Genomic DNA, 22,168 nt, shown 5'->3' with positions numbered 1-22,168 from the left:
AGAGCAAATCAATCACTGGAAAAATAACACACTGCCTAACATGAAGAGAGACATCCAAATGGCCTCAGGCTCCATCCTTCATGCATCAGTAGAAATCGATGAATATCACTATACCAACAAACCTGAAAATGTTTCCAAGATTGCAGGTCCAGATCAAGCACCTGACACCAAAGAGGAAGCACTTCCATCTGCCACACTGGCTCTACATGAAGGAAGTCTAAAGGTGCAGGAGGGATGGAAGCAGCAACGTGAGTCAGAGGCGACTTCCTGGACAGCCAGAGGGCCGACAGCCAGGCAAAGATGTTTACACCTGGGCACATCACACCATATTTCTCTTCCACTTTATAATTTTTATGGATTTTTTTTATTTAATAGTTTGCATTATTAAGGTTTTTAAATAGTTTCCTATTAATACAATTTCTCTAATTTAAATTTTAAAAAAACCCCAACAAGTAATTCTGTCTGCTTAACAAAATTACAAATATTAGAAAACAGCATAAAAACAGTTGATTTTAATAAAGTTGCTCTGACAGATCATAAATGCCAGTGAAAAGAAATACAGAAAATTAGTTCTGTTTAATTATTAATCTACTGATGGTACAAAGCTAGTGCAATGTACCTGGAAGTGTCCTTGAAATGCCTCTGGCCTTTGTAAGCAAGAAGGTGGTCAGAATTTATTTTTGCAGAAGATGAACAACCCCTGCATCCCCAGAGAATCCTTTGAATCTCCCAGATCTAGAAAATCTGCCTGCTATGATGTTTAAACCTCATTTTTGTTTCTGTAGCATGCAGACAACTCCAATCTGAGTTGAGAAACTAAGAAGTCTTTTTTGATTTCCTCTACCTTCCTCATAGAAAGGCTTCACCTATGAAGAAGGCATGAGCTGGGCTGGTGCTTGCCAATTTGGTCATTACATTACTAAATCCATTGACAGCAATATTCAAACACTCACCAGTAAGATTGCAAGCACTGGACACTAAAACAATATTAAATCTAATTATTTTTAGCAAAGAATCATCAAAGAGCTGAAATTCAGAAAGAATTTTGGATATTAAAACAATAGCAGAAATACAAAAAGCAAGTGTACCATAAAGATAATGAGCAGAGAGACCAAGCCAGGATCTATTTGTAATCAAACTGGTTTCTCCTCCAGCAACTACATTGTGAAGCATCTAGATGGAATCTGTGGTCAAGAAACAGCTAACAGTTCAAAAACTCAGCATCACATACTGTCAGCCATTCCCAGCATTATTATGAGTGAAATCTCCTGTCTCTGTATGACAAGAACTCATGCGGATTTTGGATTTGAGCTTGTTTTTGAGCTAAAAGCTTTGAAGCACTTTTTGTTCTGAAATGTGGCATCACAATGAATTTTGCAACAGATCATTTCCCTAATGATCACATTTCCTGTAGAGAGACTTTACATCTTCCTCTATGAATACACCAACACTGCAACACATTCTGCAACAGCTTCCACCTCCAGTGGAAAGGCTCTTATAGTCCCATAGATTGAAAGAGGACTCAAAGAAATGTGTCACTGACTTAAGTCCTGGGTCAGGTCTCTGCATCACCAGCACAGCTGAGCTGTTTTGATTTGGGGGTTGGATTTATTTTACAAGGTAGATGGTAACTTCTATAACAATCTGCCTGACTAAGACCTATCATCACTCTGATCATGTTAATTCTCATTTGCATTTGCCTCCTGCAGTGCCACAATAATTCCAGATCACAAAATAAATGCAGCTGCTAAACATACTGAGCCCTGCTACAAAATTACTGGGACATTATTGTTGTTTCTCTGCTCTTGATTTACTCTTGCTCATGTTCATTAAAAAACACGACACTCTGACCTGATCCAAGCATCCAAGCGACCCTTTTACTTGTGCTCAATTTGATACCTCTGATTGGAATTAGGTAGAAATTTTCTGTGGAAAAATTTCTGACAGGAATTCTCTCCCAGGAAGAAGGATTAATGCCATCAAGTCCTCCTGCAGTAGTCTTTGCTAAATATCGTATTGAGTTCTTGTGTCCACCCTTTGCTTGGATGACAAGTACTTCATGAAGAAGGTTAGCCCAGGATTTCTGCAACCGTCTGATGTGATTTCCAGGCCTCCTACCATGCTGCTGATTGACCAACAGTGTTCATTAAATTAATGGTTCATTTCATACAATAAGCAGTGTTAGACTCTTGGTTTGGGTTGTTCAATATGGCTTTTTGCTTCAGTTTGCTACAAAGTATGTGACTTCCTTTATGAAATTACAGTCACAACCAATCAACTTCAATGTTTGGATTAAAAAATGCTCCTTGTTTAGTCTTAATTTCTGATCTTTTTTCTTTTGCTTCTTACTCACCAAAAGGTTGAGTATTTCTTTTTGTTTAGCAGCTTTCCAAGTGACCTTTCAGAAGTCAGCTATCTGAATGTTTCCATTTAACACAGAAATAATAACTTTTGTTTGCTGAAGTGTTCTGATCTCTGTGGAACAGTAAGATATTTATGAAGGTGCACTGAAGTCCATTTATGAAGTAGACATATTTTATATCAGCTCTATGAGGTGACAATTTGATATGATGAACAGGTGTCCCAAGGCTCTTTTCTTTTGCATTTCCTTTGATAAATAATGTTTAGCAGCACTTACTAAAACAAATTTTGGTCTGGTTTCTGCAAACTTTTCCCTCTAATGAAACAAATATTTTGCAAGGTAATACTGTCATTTAAAAAATGGTTTATAGGTCTTTTAAGGAAATCACATTTCTTTGTCTCACCTAAAGTATGAAAGTGACCGTCACTAACATTATTTTTCACTCAAACCCACTGATATGTGTGTGAAATAATCAAGGTTTGGTACATTCCTGAAAGCAGGAGTCTATTCTAAATCCTTTAGAAGAATCTTGTGTTTCTACTTGCATACTAAACCCCCACACTGTAAAAACTGGCAGCCCGTTCATGGTTTGTGAATCCTGAATGATGTCTATGGGGTGGCCAAGAGATCAAGCCTTGTGTGTCTGGTCTGATAATGATGTAGTTTAGTTTCACTATAAGAAATCCAATTGAATTTGACCAAGTTTAAACTAGTGAATAACTCTGCTTTCCCAATAGAACAGATTTAAATAAGTAAAACAGTAAGACCTTATTAACATTGATTTTAAAGTCAAGCTATTTTGTCTTGGCAAAACTCTCACATAGTTTGAAAGCTTCTCCAGGTAAGAATCTTCTGAAGAGACACTACAATAATTTCTCCGAGCAGAATTCCTCCCCCACACCTGTAAGAATTGCCTATACTCTTTCTTAGACTGGAAGAATGGCAGTATTCTGCCTACACTTCCTGGAAACTGTGCCTAGGTCTGTGTGTCTGCTTTTATCAAAATATCCATCAAAGGTCAGGTAATTTTCCATACTCATCTAGAGATGAAGATGCTACCTATCTTGATGAATCAGTTCAAGAGTGTTAGTGCTTTTCCCTCAAAATGGATCAGATATAATCACTAAGAAAATGAAGTGCATTATTTCCATGACTGTTTCCAAGCATGCTCAGAATTACAATCGTAGCAGATTGGGCAGCTTGTTCCACTGTGTCCCCCCAGTCAGCTCTTCCCTGGCTTTGGAGTTGCTGGCAGGAGACAAGAGGCTGAGCAGCAAATCAGTCAGTAAGGGCTAACTAGACTTCTGCACTAGTTCTGGCAGCTATAAGAAAGTATGAGCATGGGACACTGAGCACTAGTTCTAGAAAAGAAAAAAGACAAAAAAGAGTAGAGAAAAGAGGTGGGGGGAATGCTATCACTGAAGAAATACTGGAGATAAGCCAGCAGGTTTTCATCCTCTTTAGACCTGTGATTGTGCCTGCAGTACTAATTTACTCCTTTAATGAGAAAGAAACCCCATGATTTACTGGGAAGGAAAACCATGCCATTTGTTTTAGCATCAGGACTGCAGTTGCCCCTACAAGTTATCAATAAGTCAGCACATTCATTTTAAGCCATTACAAAGGTCACAATTTCCAAAACAGATAAGGGATTTAGGACCCTAAGTGATCCTCAAAATGTTCACTAAAAAAAAAAAATCTGTCATATTCCTCAGCAAAGAATACAAAGACACTTGACTGAAATCAGTTTGTGCTGCAGGGATCCTAACATGACTCAAAGAAACTAAAATATTTTCTTTTACTATTAAATTCTTATCTTGGCATTACGGCAGTAACACAAAATTTACTTGACATCTTAGAAAGACCTGAAATAGTCAGCAAATCAGTTTTCTTTCTTCAAACTTTTCTTATACTTGGGCAAAAAAATATTTCTATACAATATTTTGCAATATGTTTCCTACCAACATCCACTGTCCAAAAAAATAAAATAAAAATAAAGCCTACAGCTCAAAACAGAGACAGTGCAGTGATTTTTCAGAAGATGTTTTTCCTACTTCCATCTCAATTCTATGCTCCATTAAATGGGAATTATACTGCCCTTTGTCCAAACTGAAACTTAAAACATTCTGAAAACTGTAATTCCACATTTCCTGTAGAAATACAGATCTAGTGAAGATTGTTAAAAATATTCTTAATATTCATGTGATTTACCTTTAATGTGGCAACTACTTTAAGATATTTCAGTCCTTTGTGCAAGAATCAGGAAGGTCTCATAAAGGAACATTTTAAGTCTTTTGCAAGGGCTTTGCAAATAAATAACATCAACAAATGCAATGTGCATTTTGACAGTAATATTGAAAATACAAAAATAATGATAACACCAACATGATACAAGTCATTTTCATGGTCATAAAGACAACAGAAACAATTGTCATCCTCAGAAGTAAGTAGGAAAGACAGTTACCAATGGGATGCCCTTGGTCAAGAGGGAAAGGGGATGTGGTAGCTTTGGCACTAGGCTTCTGCAAAGAGATGAACTGGCAGAAGAACTTCAGCACAGAATTACAGCCTGGAAAGTCACAGCATGTACCATGTACAATGACTTTTTATAATAAAATCACACATACACAAGTTGTTCCAAAAGTCATTGTCCAGGGAGCAAAGGCAAGAGCTGGCAAATACCATTTGCACTGCCACTGCAAAGCCCTAGTTCTTTTCCTTTCCTAACACAGACAAATATTCACAGAGATGTTTCATTCTTTGATTGCAGACTTCTGGTTTGGTCCAGCATAGAACACAGCTCCAGAGCATGTGGTGAGGATACCTTTCACCTGCAGAGCTTATTCTGTGCATGAGCCATGGAATTAGGGAGGCAGAGAACCATGAGAAAACAGAGATCTCACAGCTAGGTAGTAAAATGGAGGTTTAGGTAACAGGATTACATTCCAGTACTCACCACAGAATTCTTGTATGATGTTACAAAATCTACTCATACTAAATTTTACATGCAGCAATCATTAATAATTGGTCTGCATTTAACAGGTTCTTAATTATACCAATCTGATTCACAGAGGTGGTAACCTTTCAAAACTGCAGATTAAGTGAAGCAAGAGGTGCTTTAAAGAGTAGGGTGCTTGTCGTAGATTAATCTTTCCAATTAATAGACTGATCTTCTCTTTGGGCCATTTTGTCATCACAAATATGAGACTCTGTATGTGCATAGCACTTAGCCTAGAGAAGATAAGCAGCAGCATCAAAAAGCTCAAAAAGAAACTAACATTTCTAGCTGTAGAAAGTTTTCAATAGCAATTCTGTAAATATGGCCTGAACTGTACACTGAGCAACATAGGTGTAACACATTGAATGGATTTTCATTCTCTTCACAGAAAAGAGAATCAAGTAGAGGAAGAACCTCTTTCTGAAGTTCTGAAGAACTTCTTTCAGTGAAGATGCTGATTGCATCCACCACCACTGCAAAGATCTGGTATCAGCCATACATCAGACTTACCACTCTATCAGTATCTGCAGTGCTCTTCAAAGACTACCTTAGAGATTTAAAGTGATTTTTAAAAAGTGTTTAGTGTTACTGTACCTGCTTCCTCCCCCCTATGGTTACTCATTATCTCAAGGAAAGGCTGCCAGGACAGGCAGAGCTCAGATTTTACAGAAAGATGATATTAATAAACAGCTATTATACACACATTACAAAATACAGTTCCATTCAAGGCTCTGCTTAAAGCTGTATCTTATGACCAGCTACTGCATTTGCAAACAGCCATTCCAAACCCTTAGCATTTCACAACAAAACCTTTTCACTCAAACTTGCAGCCATCTAGAACCCAAAAGTCCTTATGACCCTGAAATCCAGCACAGCAAATTAAAAACCATCAATTCCACAAAAACCAACAAAACAAAACCAAAACCCCTCAACCCTCTGAAATGTTCAGTAAATATTTAAAAAAATATTCTGTACTGTATTATGGATCCAGATCACACTTGAATTATTGCAGGCAATCTCCAGAGCTTTTATCTACAGAGTTCACCATGTGATATTCAGGAAATGTGATTTTTTCTTTTCAGTCTAAATAAATCAGATAGGTCAATTACATGTCAAAATTAATTTATTATTGTTATTACTATTTATGGCCACTGAGATATGAGAATGTTGAGGGCAACCTAAAATTTTTTTGCACTGTACTGAACAGAATGTGGTCCCTCTCTTCCAAATCCAGATGCTGTTCATGTTAGCTCATCTCCTGCAGGCAGAGGAACAGCTACAAGAACTGAGAATCAGGAGGGTGGGATTACATGCTCTCCCATACAAGAGAGTAAATGTGTGTGGATGTTTGTAACACATCATCTACACATTCTGTTATTTGTTTACTGTATTTCACTCACTGGTGGGAGAATCCAATATGTTAATGAAAGGATTAAACAGCTGGAGAAAATAATAATTGCAAATAAATATAGTGCCTTTGGATGTGACCTGATTTTTATTGTTTCCATATAGCAAGAGAGGAGCTTTGGAGCACGGTAAGTTTTTACCCACAGTAGTTTTATCATTAGGAGTTACCTTCCAGGATTACTTGCACTAGTTGTTGACATGTATAAAAGTTGTAAGAGTACAATGTGATGATACCTGCAATACTTGGACTCCTGTAGGAGAGTTTAATTTGAATCCCGGGAATAATTTATTGCACGTTGCTTTGAATAAGGAGTTGTATGTCCCTTTCTCAGAAAAGGAAATAAATAGCACACAGGATTACGCAATTTCTCTGGCTGGCCACATATGCTGCTATCACTTTTTCCATTGTCAGTGTTTCTCTCACCTCTAGAGCATTTCCTTTTAAGAAATATCCACACTGTCCAAAATCAGATCAGAAATCCTTTGAGGACAAGACCATACTTCATCCTACATTTGTCCAGCACCTGGCCCAGCAAGAATGATTGACCACAACTACAGCAAATAACCCTTCTACAAACACAGAAGTAAGACGGTCACATCCAAACAGAGGAGCAGCTCCTTCCTGACTTTTCAGGTATTTAGTATTCACAACTTCAGGAAAAGTTTCAGAAAATATTAACTTGCAGCTGCACACTACAGTTTTTCACATTGTCTCAGTGACCAACACATGAAAGTCCTCTGAAAATCTGACCATTTTCTTTTCATTTCTATGTAAAAACAGTTCCCAAATGTTTTGGAGCTTACAGTCAAAGCCAGGGATATCTCCTCCAAACAGCTTTCTCAGGGCAGCTAACAGGAAATCAGATCTTGGAGTTTGAAGACCCCCAGTAGGTTTAAAGGGGGGAAAAAAAAAAAAGAACCAAAACAGAAAAAATCCCAAACCAACAAAACCAGAAAGGAAAAATAAATTCTGTAAGATACTTGAAAGCTTTTTCAAACTTTCCACTGACATCACCACTGAGGTGAGACTCAGGTGAGCAGCAATTCTATTGTGAAGAGAAACAGAGAGCATCAGCTGCAGAGAGAGCAGCTAAAAACGGCATTTCTGGCATGCATTTTGTTATGAAAATGTCTTCCTTGCTTGGTGAGGAGTGTGGTTTTTAGAAGCTGTGCAAGCAGTCCTTCCCTTGCCATTTAAGGCATCCTCCTGCAATGACAACACACTTGTTGACATCCACATTGTAAATGGTTTTCTTTCCAATGTTAACACAAAATCTTTAACCAGCTACTGCACCAAAATTTTTTCTATTTATTCAGGACAGTGCACAACTGCATCTTAGCAGGCCATTGAGCCCAGCATTAATTGCACCAGGAAGACAAACACAGCTGTTGCTTTTTTATTAACTTTTGGAATAATTGATCCATATATCTTGCAATTTTTGTGTGACCTTTTCTCCTGAACTGTTCTATGATTTCTAATTAATTTAATGCATTCTGTGTTGATTCAAAAGGCATCTGTAGGTGAGTTCCATAACCGTACACCTCTATAAATAATGTTTTACTACATATTAAAACTTAACTACTTTATCACTTCAAAATCCTCATGGCCAAACCAACCAGTCTGCAGAAAAGTATAAAATGCTAAATTTGGCAGGCCAAGCAACACTGGATTTTATGAAAGTTTCATGTCTGAGTGTTATAAAACCTTGATCCGTTACTGTTACCGTCAAGGTTAAATAACTCTCTAGATATTTCACATTCATTTCCTTGAGCTGCCTCCCTCATATTCAGCACCATTCCACTGTAAACCTATTCTAAACTGTAGATAGGAAGCTGTCACTGGCTTAAGCTGTTATTATTCCTACATTTTTTTTCTAAGAGCAAGAGTATTGGATGTCTCTCAGAAACATTTATTTCTAAGTCATTTTATTACCAAAGACAGCAAAATCAGAAATGCTACATATTTCTTTCTGCTCTTTCACATCTTTCCCCCAAATCTTTCTTACCTCAGACTAATACACCAGACTGCAGGTGTGTGGAGGATGTAGAAAGATTTTTCACTTTTGTTGAGGCAGCACAGTTGAGCACAGAAGCATTAATGAAGCTGCAAATGAAGTCAAGCTTTTTTTCTGTACTTGTTAGGCAGTCTGAAGTATCCCAAATGTTACCCTTCCACTCACACATACTGCACAGGCATGAACGGTCACACACTGTATTTTGGGAGGAGGTCCCTTGGTATACACGACCTAGGGCAATAATTTCTTACTGCCATCAGGGACCAAATTAAAAAAAAAACAAAAAAAATCACATAATTTTAAAAATATATGTTTCATCATTTAAATTTTTCCAAGAAAGTGTGATATGAATTAAGAAATCCTCCAGATACTCTATCCAAAACTCACTAAAACTGGAAGATTTCTTTAAGGTGTATACACACATGATTTTGCATTCATTTTAGGCATCAAAAGTCTATCTTAAGAGGTTAATCAAACTGCTGCAGTAGCAGCACTGGTCATCTTTCCTTTGATTATGTGAGCATAAGATTTTAAATCATATGCTGACAAAGTCGGCTTGGCCTGCACTTCTCTAGAGCAGGTGCTTAGGTTTATAACTACTACCACTGAGACTCCAAAAACGTCTCATTTACTAGACAGGCTTCCTATTGTATTTACCCTTAAATGTGGAGGATAACATGAAACCTGTGCAGCTGTGATCTGTTTAGCACACTTCAGCTCATCCACAGACACAGGAAGTAAAAGGCTGGTGGTCCTGTTCTAGTGTCTCAAGAACTTATTTATCAGCTTCAGTTATTTCACCCACGTTTCACCCAATAATGGGTAAAATAGAGACTACAGTTGATGTGATCATGTTTTACAGAATTTCAGATTTGCTGAAGTTAAGCACAGTATGGGTCGTTCTTACTCAGCACAAAAGTATCAGCTCCCCATTGACAACACCTGTGCTTTGGGACTGAGAAAAAGGTAGAAATTTATGAACAAGTCATTTGCTCCATACTTTTGCTTTCTTTGCTCACACTACCCAAGATACTTTAATGTACAGCCAGTTTCACCACATTAATTGCTGGTAGTTTACATGTTGCGAGACACAGGCATACCTGTAAATATTTAAGGAATTAGGACTCTACATTTTTCCAAAAGGTAAGTGTTACTATCTTCAGTTTGACAGATGATGAAACTGAGGTCTGGAGAAATGAAAGCAACACTTCACACCAGAAGTTTCTAAGACAACCTAGACTGCAGCTGACTTCTGTCTCTTAGATCTTATTCTAGAAGCCTGACTCGGCTTTGCCATTTATCTTACCCTATTTTTCACCTACATAGTCTTAACTGACAAGCCTCTGGAAACAGTTCAGGGCTTAATACTATGTTGGATATTCAATTCAAAGTTTTCAATATATATGATTACCTGGAAAGGCATCACTAGCCCTATATTTTTGTAACATCTCAGCTAAGGTTCTGTATTATATATTTTTCTGAGTATAAAAATCTTTCAACTCATATAGGACATATATGCTTCATTTAATGAACTACTATTTCCTTACATATTTTACAAAAAGCTTCATTGTATGGCTTCATTTCTCTATTAGACAGCTATTTTTATTATTTCTCTTACTGTTAGGAAAAGAATCTGTTTCAAAAGGCAATTAAAAATATTCCTCCATGGAGCCCACATTTTTGAAACAACAAAAAAGTCATTCATGCACTACAAAAGGTACCTCTAGAGCTCTTTGCGAGGCAGTGGGATTATGAATGAAGAACAGACAGATTGTAAGAGAAGTCTTTGAAACTAGAGAATAGAAACCTAAGCAAGCAGGCCAGCCGAGAAGGCACTGACACAGAGGGAATAACTGCAAGAACAGTACTGCAAAGTAGTGGTATAAAAGAAAAGAAGTGGATCCTGTTAGCTATACAACACTATGGATAATATAAGCTAGCACTGAAGTGCTCACAGCTAGTTTCTAAAATCCTGGCATTGAAGGCCCCAAACTGCTTTACTTGAAAGGGGAAAAAAGCCTCGAAATAGATAAAATGCTGTAACAGTTACTGAAACACCAGTGAAAAAGATCTGTTTGCAAGTGTATGGCTAGCCTGGGAATATATCAGGACATGAAGGCTGAAAGAACAGTCAAGTTGCAGGGAAATAAACAACTTTCGTAACTATCTGTTATTTTAATCTTGATATTTACAGGAGGAAGCCAGAGTTTTGCCACTCTTTAAAACTTTTCACCTTTTTTTTTTTTTTCCACAGAAGTGCTTCAGGGCTTAAACTGAGCTTTGAAGAGAGTCAACTACTTCCTCCAAAATATACTGGATGTACTTCTTAAGTCTGTCTGAAAGAAAAAATTGCTTGATTTCTAGTTACATATGATTTAAGATAAATCAGTGTGACGATGGGTATCTCGGGATGATGCAGAAAGCAGCAGAGCTCGGGGACAATCGCTGTCTCGCAGGCAGCGCTGGCAGTGACAGTGCCAGCAGCCAGCTCAGTGAGCCCATCTGTTCTGAGCAGGCACAAACACCCAGCCCAGCCCTGCCTAAGCCACTGCACTCCTGTAACACGGGTGCTCTGCTGGGCGTTCAGAGGATCTCACAGCCCAGAGCTGAACTCTTGCTAGCAAGCCTTGCCCAGCACTTCACACCTTCTTGCAGCACTTCTCATTCCTCTGCTGTCTTGGGTTCTACCCCCGTGCTGCGCTCTCCCTGCTTTAGCTCTCACCCTGGGACTGGCAGCAGAGGAGGAACAGCCTCCCAAAGAAGGGGGAATGACTCAGGGCAAGTCTGCCCTGCACAGGGCGGTGCAGAGACACTTGGGCTAACCACACCGGGTAGTTGACTATGTACAAAAAGTCAAGCCATGATGCAGAGAGGTCACTGTGGGGTTAATTTCTTCTGCCTTTCTAGTGGACCAGATTTATGCTTATGAATATTAACTCTTCAAGTAGATTGAGAATTTAAACAGAGGACAGAACATTTCCATGACTTGGTGTTCTTCCCTAACTCTCAGCATGATACACTAAATACCACAATGCAGCTGCACAGCAAAGAAAACAGAATATGTACAATATACCTGCATCTTCAGTGTGGAGACTGCTGCTTGTTTAATGCATACACAGGCTACCAGACCAACAAGCAGTTTTGCAGATAGGTCATGGGAGTCAGAAAAACAGAGCTTGATTCCTGACACTCGACACATTTTGGAAAGTCACTTCATCCTGTTTCCTCCCCCCATTTCTTCTGCCTTATTTAATTATATCTGCAGTGTTTCTAACACATTTGCTGTTGATTTGTTCTTCAGAACCTAAATATATAAATATAAATTCACCAAATTAAAACTAAAGGAAGTAGTTCCAAATACCAAGCCACCAAGAGCTGGACTTTCTTTAGAGCTGGTCTCTGCATGGCAGTATTTTTGGCTTTAGGTCTACACTGGTAAAATACTCTTAGTATATCAACATACTGATGTGAGTGAATAAAAATGAGTAGAACATGTCTTTTCTATACTATGTAAGGAAGACCCATTAGTCCAGAACCAATGTCTCTTGTACTGTCTGCATCAACAGACATACTGATAGCACATCAACCATCCAGCCATCTGCTTGTTACGTTTGCACAGGTTTAGGTGAATGAGTAAAGAAAATCATACATTTAGTCCAAATCAGTATCTAATTTCAGTCCAGAATCCAAGCAGTTCAGCTCAGTGCTGCTGAGCTCCAACCAACTTGTATCTGGGTTGTAGCTTAGGTATGACACCATAATGAAACTAAACTGCTTCCAGTTTAGCAGTTGCTTGTGTCTGGCCAGCCCAGGGAGCGAGCAGAACTGCAGGCCACCTGTGTGCACACCAACTCCCTGCCTCAGTTCATTGGGAATAAAGTACTGGGGTGGTGCACAATGTGTAAAGCAGGCAATTTGTTGTAAATGATTAAGAGGTCCCTGAGTGCAGGACTCTAGGGTATGCATTTCAGAAATCCTCAAATGCACCGCTATAACAAAAAGGAACAGTCCTAAACAGAACCTGCACTGGGGCATCCATAAGAGGACAACATCAGTGGTGATGCTCTAAAGCGTTTGCTTTCTTCTACCTTAATATACATTCTCCTGCCAGAGCAATTCCCCTTGTACTTTATCCTGCTCATGAAACAAACCAATATTACTAAGTTCCACTACTTAAAAAATTAGGTTGGCCAGACTCTTTCCAAGGCGATAGACTGATCTGTGAAAAAGATTCTCACAGAAAATTGGAGCCATAGGATGAGCTATGCTGATCTCTCTGCAAAGAAAATGTAACACTTCCAACTGGAAACTTGCACAGCTGTTGGGCATGGAGACTGCACGGCCAGATTTCATGCATGTGCTGCTTTTGGCTGGGGTAGAGTTAATTTTCTTCACATTATCTATCATGGGGCTATCTTTGGATTTGTGATGAATCCAAATAATAATCCTGGGATGTTTTCATTACTGCTGTGCAGTGCTTACACAGTCAAGGCTTTTCCTACTTCTCGTAACACCCCACTGAGTGAGGAGGTTGTGGGTGCACAACAAGTTGGGAGAGGACACAGTTGGGACAGGTAACCCACCTGCCTAAAGGGATATTCCATATGGCATCGTGCTCAGTATATGGAGCTGAAGGAAGGAGGAAGTGGGGACATTCAGAGTGATGGCATTTTTGTTCCCAAGTCACAATTACAAGTGATAGAGACCTGCTTTCCTGGGGATGTCTGAACACCTGCCTGCCCAGGGGAAGAAGTGAATTAATTCCTTGTTTTTCTTTACCTACAAAACGTTTTTTATCTCAGCCCCTGATTTTTCTCACTTTTACCCTTCCAATTGTCTCCCCAGTCCCACCAGGAGGCAGTGAGCATGCAGCTGTGTGGGGCTGTTACCAGCTGGGGTTAAACCACAGCAGCCCTCTTTGGCACCCAATGTAGGGCTCAAAGGGTTTCAGATAACAAGAGATCTGATTGGAATGTGTTAGATGGAATTTACAGCCTTTGTGGCTCTTTGGCTGCTTTGGGCAGACTCCTGTGCTTGCCCTGGGCTTGATGCTTTACAGTTCGTTAGTGTAGTGCTCATCAGTGGCTGCTTTTTGCTTTCCCTGCTGTTGTGCTGCTGATCCCCTCACTCTGCAATGCCTGGGAACATTTTGAGGACAGCCATGAGGATGCACAGGGACTGGAACATGGCCAGGGAATCACTGCTGTTTCTGTGCTGCTGTACTGGACACACTGGAACTCCAGTGTGAACTGAAGTCAAAGGGACTGCAACCTGTGGAGGAGTCCACGTAGGAGCAGGATATCCTGAAGTTTATTTAGCCATTAATAAGTCCATGGCAGAGCAGGTACATCTTGAAGTGGCTGTGGCTGTGTCAGTGCCACAGCAGGTGCACCCCTGAAGGTGTCATGGCCCAAGGACAGGTGGGTGCTGCAGCAGGCACACCTTGAAGCACCTGTGGCTGTTCATGAAGCTGTGCTGGAGCACGTGAAATCATGTGGCCATGGATAAACCCACAGCAGAGCAGGAACACCCTGCAGGGACTGCAGCCAGGGGCGAGGCCGTGTGGGGCAGGTTTGCTTTCTGCGGGGATGGTGGCTGTGGGTGAGTCCGTGCTGGAGTGGATCTGTTTCTGAGGGCACTGAGGCCCATGGACAGGGCCGTGCTGGAACAGCTGCCCCTCAGAGCCACTGTGGCACAACTATGGCTGTGCATAAATCCATGCAGCAGCTGGTGTGTCCCTGAAGAGACTGGCTCATAGACAAGGCTCTGCTTGGAGCAGGTACAACCCTAAGGGCCTGCTGCCTATGGATAAATCCAAGCTGGAATAAGGGCAAGGGGATGAGTTCATTGCACTGTTAAACCCGATAGGGAGTGGGTAAGAGATTGTAATAGAAATACCTTTAAATTGTTGTAACCCATGATTTGAGTTGCATATTATAGGAAATACTATAACAAGAACCACCCAAACCAATGGAGGAGAAGCCTTACAGGAAGCAGAGCAAGCACAGCAGGAACGCCAACAGAGCTGGCTTTGGTGCACAACAACCACGAAACAAACCACCTCTCCTGTCCTGAGTATGACAACATGGAGCCCACAGTCCTGGACTAAATGGACTCCGTGCGCAGGTGGCGGACATTTTATGCACACTTTGCAGTGGTTGATAGGCTAAGGGAATAATATCTGTGTATTATACCAAAGGATGGGAAGTCAGGTAGTGGTTAATGTTGTATTGGACAGCATGGGACATAAACGGTATGGGATACAGAAGAAATCCGTGTATTATCAACCCGGTTTTCAGCACAAACCCGAAACAGAGTCCCATGCTAGCTGTGTCCAAAATTAACACTATCCCACACAAAACCAGCACAGTGTGCCTGCTGAAGCTTGATACTTTTAAGTTGGAAAGAAACCATTCACACCCAAAACCAGCAAGCAATTATTTAGTTTCCTGAAATAAAGGAAGTGGCTCAGAAGTGGGTGAAAGCTTTTGAAAGCTGTCAGATTGCTAATACTTTTGTGAAGGAAGGGGGAACTTGAAATAATGATCTAATGGAAACAGTGCTTGTTCTGCTAGCATTTCTTTTTCCTAAAGTGAAGCAAAGGTGTTTCTCTGACTTTTTTGGCTTGGGTTAGGGGTTTTTGGGGGAGGGCTTTGCGGCATTTTTCAGGTTTTTGGGGTGTTTGGTTACCACTACATGTCTCTTTTCCTTATCAGAAAAATTAGCTGGATTCATGCTTTTTATTTGAAGGATTTAAAGAGTTGAAAAGGCCTTTGTGCAGGCTCTAAGTTCTTCTATTTTGTTTGGTTTAATGTAGTTTGATGCTCCTAAAAGTGGCGTGATGATTACAGGAAATAAGTGGTGTTCTATAGGATGTCTGAGCTTGTGGAGGAAGTCAGACAACCTTAAAATTTCTTCTGCTAAGTTTTCAAAATCACTAGATACAAGAGTATCCAATATGATATATTGGAAAATAATTTTAGTAATAACAATAGAAGTCCCAGTGCCCACCCAGCACTTACAATCAAGTGCCTGAAAACTGATTGCCATAGAACCAAGAACACCCTTTCGAAGTGCTGCTCCTCCATTAACAAACCCCTCCCTGGGAGACTGCCCAGTCTCCCTTGGCCACAAGGCAGAGCAATCTGCACAGCAAATATGGAGTATAATGGTTCTGTCACCCTGACAGGAGAAGCAATCTCTGTGCCAAACATCATAAAAACAAGGTCTATGAAGTTGTGTACTTGATACTACAGCATGAGATTTAATTGCTTTAAGTGTAGTAGAGAGGAGTGAAAATATCATTTCCTTAAGGCTCTTCAGTTTAGTAAATGTAAAGAGGAACTGGCTCAAGTTAGTCTACTGTGTGTGAACAGGGAAAAATAACTATTACTTGAAATAAAATGCTATTACCCATTTATCGGTTTTCCAGCCCTCTCTGTCAGCTAACATGTTGACTGACTGTGGAGGTGGCTGAGAGAGCAGACAGTAGCCTGCCTTTTCTGAAGAAAAGGTAGCAGTGGGAAGTCTCAGAAGGACTTATAAAATGGAAAGTAGGACAGCAGATAAAAAAAAAGGACAGGAAAAGCAAGAGATTTTGTTCTTTTCCTCTACAGTGCAGCATTCACTTGTTTTCTTATAATATCCAGCAGCTATCAACCAGATTTATGCAGTGCTGTCTCTGTTCAGGGACTTTGAGGGACAAGAGAGCTAATGTTCAGGCTTCAAACGCTCTTCTTAGCTGGTTATCAACTAAAGGCAGATCATTTTGTTGCTTACATCAGTATAAACCTGGAGTTACTATAGTGACAGGAGGGTAGAAGCATGAATAAATTCAATGTAAATGAAAAGAGATTTCAGCCCTGAATATAACTCGCTGCCATTTCAGAAAAAATATTTCAAGCCACTTTTTAGGGTCAACGTTACTCTAGAGAAAAGTTTTTGTGTCTGCCGTCAACTATCCCAAATTACATTACTAGCTAAACTGATGGAAGATACATATGCATAAAATGTTGCATTTTCTACTGATGAAAATATTTTCCTGCACATGGATACTTTTTTGTATTTTTATTAAGCATTACCTCGAGATTAATTGCTTTTCTTGCTACTCTCTTTATCTGTCACATCTAACATGTTTTGCAAGTTTGTCCTCTTGGGTTCTTTCTCTCATAGAAGTAAAAAAAGTCAAGCAACAAATTCACCTGCAGTGAGGTAATTAAATGTTCCAAAGACTATTTAAGGGGCAATTTTTACAAAATAAATAAATAACGTCTATTTTACAAAATAAGTAATTTACCAATTGTAGAGATTAGTTTACAACTTCTAGAATTTTTTACTAATCCTCCTGCAGTAAAAAAATCAAAACTTGAGGAACTGTAAGCAGATTCTGTGATCAGGGAGTGGCTAACACTGATGGGAAGATTTTTTTCTTGAAGGATTTAAACACAGAAAACAAAGTATTGCATCATGAGATGAAGCCGAACATAAAAACTACATTGAACAGGTTCACATAAGAGACCTAAATGTATTCTTTTTCAAATACAACTACAAATGTGTGGGGTTTTTTAAATGGTTTGTGTAACTCTCACATAGGACCACGCAGAAGACATTTTAGCCTAGTACATGATGTGTCAGTCTTCCTGACCTAGGTTCTTACACCATTGCATACAATTGTATTCTAATTTCTGTACCAAGAATATATTTCTCCACTTTACAAAGCTTTTCATTGGTTTTACATCTACAGAGGATATTGAGGGATCAAAATGAGAGAAAAAAATATCAGTTGTGACCTACCTTTGAGAAAAGCATCCTGTCCCAGAAATGCAACACCAAATGCTAAGAGTTTAAGCCACAAAAACATGGTTATTTCTGGAAATCAGGCGTATCCTTATGAAACAGCATGTGTCTCTCTCTGGAAAGCAAAATAAATGTTATCTGTCTGCCAAAGAATTTCTTCACCAAACTTGAACCCAAAAGGAGACTAGCTAGGCACATACATTGCACTGTCTGCTTATCTGTGAAGGAGTTGCTTCCTCTGTAACCCTAACTAACCACTCGCAAACTCGCAATGCACTTCAGTGATGTCAGAGACAATTACTTCTTCAAAAAAACTTCTTTCAGTTTCCAGGAAGTCAAAGGGGTTTTTCTTAAGTTCCTGCAGTAATACTTAGCTTCCTTAATTCAACTAAAATAGATTATTTTCAGCTATTTCTTTCTTTGTACTTAGGAGTTACACAAGATTTCACTTTTCATAGGACTGGATTTAGCCAAGTCATTTTTTCTCTTCATATGCACTTTTCTACTGCACACATTCACTGATTCCCTTATATGTTATGCATGTTTCTTGAGATTTCTGTTGAGAGGAAGAGAAACCCTAACCACGAGTCATGAGAACACTTGTTCTGACAACAAGGCCTTCATAAAAAGATGCATCCTCAGGTGAAGTAACTGATGATTAAATGAAAACCCTTTCAACATGGAGTTGAACTTGTTCTCTAGGAGTCCCTTCTAATCCTAAATATTTTGTGATTCTGTGGGATATATTTCTGAATCTTTCTACAAGGATGTCTTTCTGGGTATGACAGCAATACACAACAAATGGATAGAGGCAGTCTAATTCTGTTTTCTATAATGTTTAGAATTAGAGAACTCAATACCATTCTTAACCATGATTTTGCCGGAGGATTGTTGTCACTTTCATGGACTTGATGCAAGGTACACAAAAGACATCTTCCCTCACTGCATGCACTGAGGAAGTTCTCAACAACTTGGTAACAAATGCCCCTTATATAGTAGACTAAAAGGGGAAGAAATGTTGGGATTTCTTCTCTTATTTAAGATTTCTGAGGTTCTAAAAGAACCAGCAGAACCCTGTCATAAGACAGGTAAAGAAGGGAAGAGAATACTTTTGTGCTGCCTATTCATAAGTCCCTCAGAAACCTAAGTATCACACAGGAAAAAGTTGCACAAATTCACATATTAATTCACAAATTACCTGTGTGAATCAAACTCCTCATAAGATTAAACACATCTTCTACAATTTTGAGTCAAGTCCTACAGGCCAAAATCTTAGATTCCATTAAGCAGTATGTCTCTATACAAAGTGGCTGTAATAATAATTATATTGTAAATATGTTCAGAACAAAAGTAATACAATGACATTGCTCTGACATTCCAGAGACTCCAATTTTGATATAAAATAACTTCATCATCCTGGAGTTGTCACAAATTAAATTCAGACTAGTTATACGTTGCTTGCAGCACCGACATCTCAGTCCCTTTTATCTTAGACAAAACCAGGATAACAGCATGGCTGAAGTGTGCCATCTGATGAGCGGAGTGCATGGCATCCTGTGGAGAATCTCTCCTAAAGGTTCTCAAAAAAACCTGGCTCCATTCCTACCTGACCTTCCCCAGCAGTTTTATACCACCTCCACTCAACTCCTCAAGCTGCGACCCCAAGACAAATTCCTGCAGAGTGGATCTTTTCTGGCTGTGTGATATTGACAGAGCTTCCACAGCACTGAAATATTGCAACATACCCTATCTATTATTAGGGGAGAACATCACACACTGTAGTGATCACGCCATTCTAGGTATACTGCTAACCATAAACCATCAACTGTTAAGATTGATGACCAAAGTTACAAATTTACCTAAGAAGCACACAGAATTGTTGGAGCAAGTCCAGAGGATGGCCATGAAGTTGGTAAGAGGATTGGAGTACCTTCCCTATGAAAACAGGCTGGGAAAGCTGGGCCTGTTCAGCCTGGAAAAGGTCATGTGGAGACCTCATCGCAACCTTCCAGTATCTGAAGGGGCCTAGAGGGAAGCTGGAGAGGGACTCTTCATCAGGAACCGTAGCGACAGGACAAGGAGTAGTAAGTTCAAGCTGAAAGAAGGGAAATATAGGGTAGACATTAGGAAGAAATTCTTTACTGTAAAAGTGGTGGAACACAGGAACAAGTTGTCTAGGGAAGTTGTGGATGTTCAAACACTGGCAGCATTCAAGGCCAGATTGGATAAGGCCTTGGGCAACCTGGTTTAGTGGGAGGTGTCCCTGCCCATGGCAGGGAGGTTGGGACTAGATGATCTTTAAGGCCCCTTCCAACCCTTAACATCCTATGATTCTATTAGAACATGTGAAGTCTTTTCCCAAACATAAACCACAGTCTCCTTTCCCAAGGTTACACCCAAACTTTTACTTTTGAGGGAATGGGAGACGATTAATTTATTCTACTTGCACATTAAACAATCATCTGTTAAAATAAATCCTTTCTCAGGAGAGACCCTGCATTTTTAATTGGCCAAAATAATTATGTCAGTATGTAACTACAGCAGTATACTTCCCCTGTGCTGGAAAGAATCAAAGCCAGAACCATCCACTTGTATTAACAAGGATTTCTAAAATGACATTAAAAATGTGCAGCTGCTTAAGTTACCCATCTCTTTGGAAGTCTCTCTCTTTTGTAAGCTATAAAAAGAGCCACAATACCTCCAAAAAACCAACCAAACAGTATAAGATGCAAATATTTCCTTGTCTGATTCACCTGTCTTGAAATACAGAATATCTCCTATTCTGTGCTATTAAAAACCAGCTCAAAGGGCAATTGTATTACAACTGCAATAAAATTTTAAAAATGTAAGTCCCAAATAATAATCAATTTTGCTTTCAATTTGCATCTGAAGGCTTTGGAAAAGATAACAAATCCATGCCTCCTTCCTCCTACCAAAAATTTAAAGGAAAGAGCCCTTGAAATATAGAGAAAAGAAAGTTAATTCAAAGAAGAAAGAAGCAAAGCAGCATGCCCTTTCTCCAGATGAGTTGCAAATATTGTTATGAAGCAATAAACGCTACACCCGCCCGTCTCTGTACATAGGCTCTCATAAGACATCAGACAAAACCGCTGTAGGTGCCCAGTGACACGTTAGACAGTGCAAAAGCTCCGCCCAGACCCCGAACAGTCTCAGAGCTTGCTGAGAGACACCCAGATCTCTAATAGCCCCCACAGTCACTGCTAACTTGCTTTCTACCAGGAGGTGTTTCTGTAACTCTGTTTTGTAAGCTGTGCCGCTCAAAGGCATCAGATTACAATGTGTGACAGAGGGAGGGAGCAAGCACATGCATGACACTTCTGCCCCAGAAGAAAGCCACCATATGATAATGCAGCTAAAAAATACCTTACTATTCTTTGGGGAGAAGCCAAGGAGCTGCTTCCTATTCCAGCGAAGGGCAGAGGAAAGTAGAGAACAGCCATAAAACTCACTACTATTTACCCTAAAGGCAAGGAGAGCTTGAACTCTTCAACCATGTAAAATTATTTTGAGATTCCCCTTTCCTACTCCAAAGAGCATTCCCCAAACCATTCCCTACCTCTGCCTGGTGCTACTGAGCCAGGAGGAAACAGACTGGATAAAGGAAGGCAACAGTAGCAGTAATCAGGGTATGAACAGCAACTTCATATAGCCACAAGCCAAATAAATTTGTGTCTCAGGCTGGATTGTCACAGGTTGCCCCCAAAGATTGGCCCACCCTGCATCTGCCATCAGATATCAAGAGCCACCCTTCCCCTACACACTGACAGCTACGGGGCCTGTGCCACCTAAAACCAATCATTTCTGGTGCTCACTGGGTTTAAAGCCATAGGAACCATGATGGAAATATGCCAGTGAAACCACACTCGGTTTTTTTTTCCTCTTCATATGATTTCGTGCTGCTCAGTTTCACCCTGTGTTCATTTCCCTGAGAGTTTAGCCAGATAACACTGCAGCATTCATCTTCCTCGCACAACACAACTTCCAAGTCCAGGTTATCAAAGTCAGTATGGTTTCACTTAGCATAATCACCAAGAATTTTAACTGGGATGTATTTTGGGGTTTTGAGGGTTTAATAGCATGGAGGGTGAGGGTTAATTCAGGCAATGGTGTTCTCCAGGGGTACCTAAACCTAAAGATGTTTTGTGTCAATGTGTTTACAAAATGTGGTATGTGTATTAGTTTTCTCAAGAAATGTATTCTCAAGAACTCACCTGTGTTTTCCTTTTGTTCAGAGGCCTTGAAAGAATAAAATACAAAGCATGTAACTAAATAAAAATTAAATTCTCCACATACTCCATACAATTTTTGAATTTAAAGTAATGCAGATTTTGTTTTGCAAACTCTCCCCTGCATTGAAATCATCTCATATGACTCAGCTCAGTTACACCGATACTCAGCACACTGCATAACAGAATTAAGCAGTTCTACAGAAACTGAGGGCGCACGCTCTTGCGAACACTAAGGGACACAGGGTAAATTCATCCTAAGGGCAACTCTGTTTAACTCTGTTAAGCTCTGTTTAAACCTGCATTATGCATTTTATCCAGTAGAATTAATTTGACAGTCTTA

At 39.7% G+C, this 22,168-nt stretch overlaps 1 protein-coding gene across 4 annotated transcripts in view; it reads right to left on the bottom strand.

The window, feature by feature from the left end:
• PTPRC (protein tyrosine phosphatase receptor type C) overlaps positions 1 to 17,878 on the bottom strand; it is a 61,313-nt gene extending 43,435 nt beyond the window's left edge. For 2 of the 4 annotated variants that reach the window (XM_042029929.1, XM_042029931.1), the window contains exons 1-2: positions 17,779 to 17,877; positions 17,576 to 17,693 (exon numbers count right to left, since the gene is read on the bottom strand). In XM_042029929.1, coding sequence (XP_041885863.1) covers positions 17,576 to 17,642 — 67 coding nt within the window. In that variant the 5' untranslated portion in view covers positions 17,643 to 17,693; positions 17,779 to 17,877. The other 2 variants (XM_042029928.1, XM_042029930.1) reach the window with 2 other exon arrangements.
• Between the last annotated feature and the right edge of the window lie 4,290 nt (positions 17,879 to 22,168).

This window comes from Corvus kubaryi, unplaced genomic scaffold (assembly GCF_017639235.1).
Source record: "Corvus kubaryi isolate FWS band 111438036 unplaced genomic scaffold, C.kubaryi_AGA036_p1.0 37334, whole genome shotgun sequence".
Classification (NCBI taxonomy): domain Eukaryota; kingdom Metazoa; phylum Chordata; class Aves; order Passeriformes; family Corvidae; genus Corvus; species Corvus kubaryi.
This window is presented reverse-complemented; position numbering and strand designations above follow the sequence as displayed.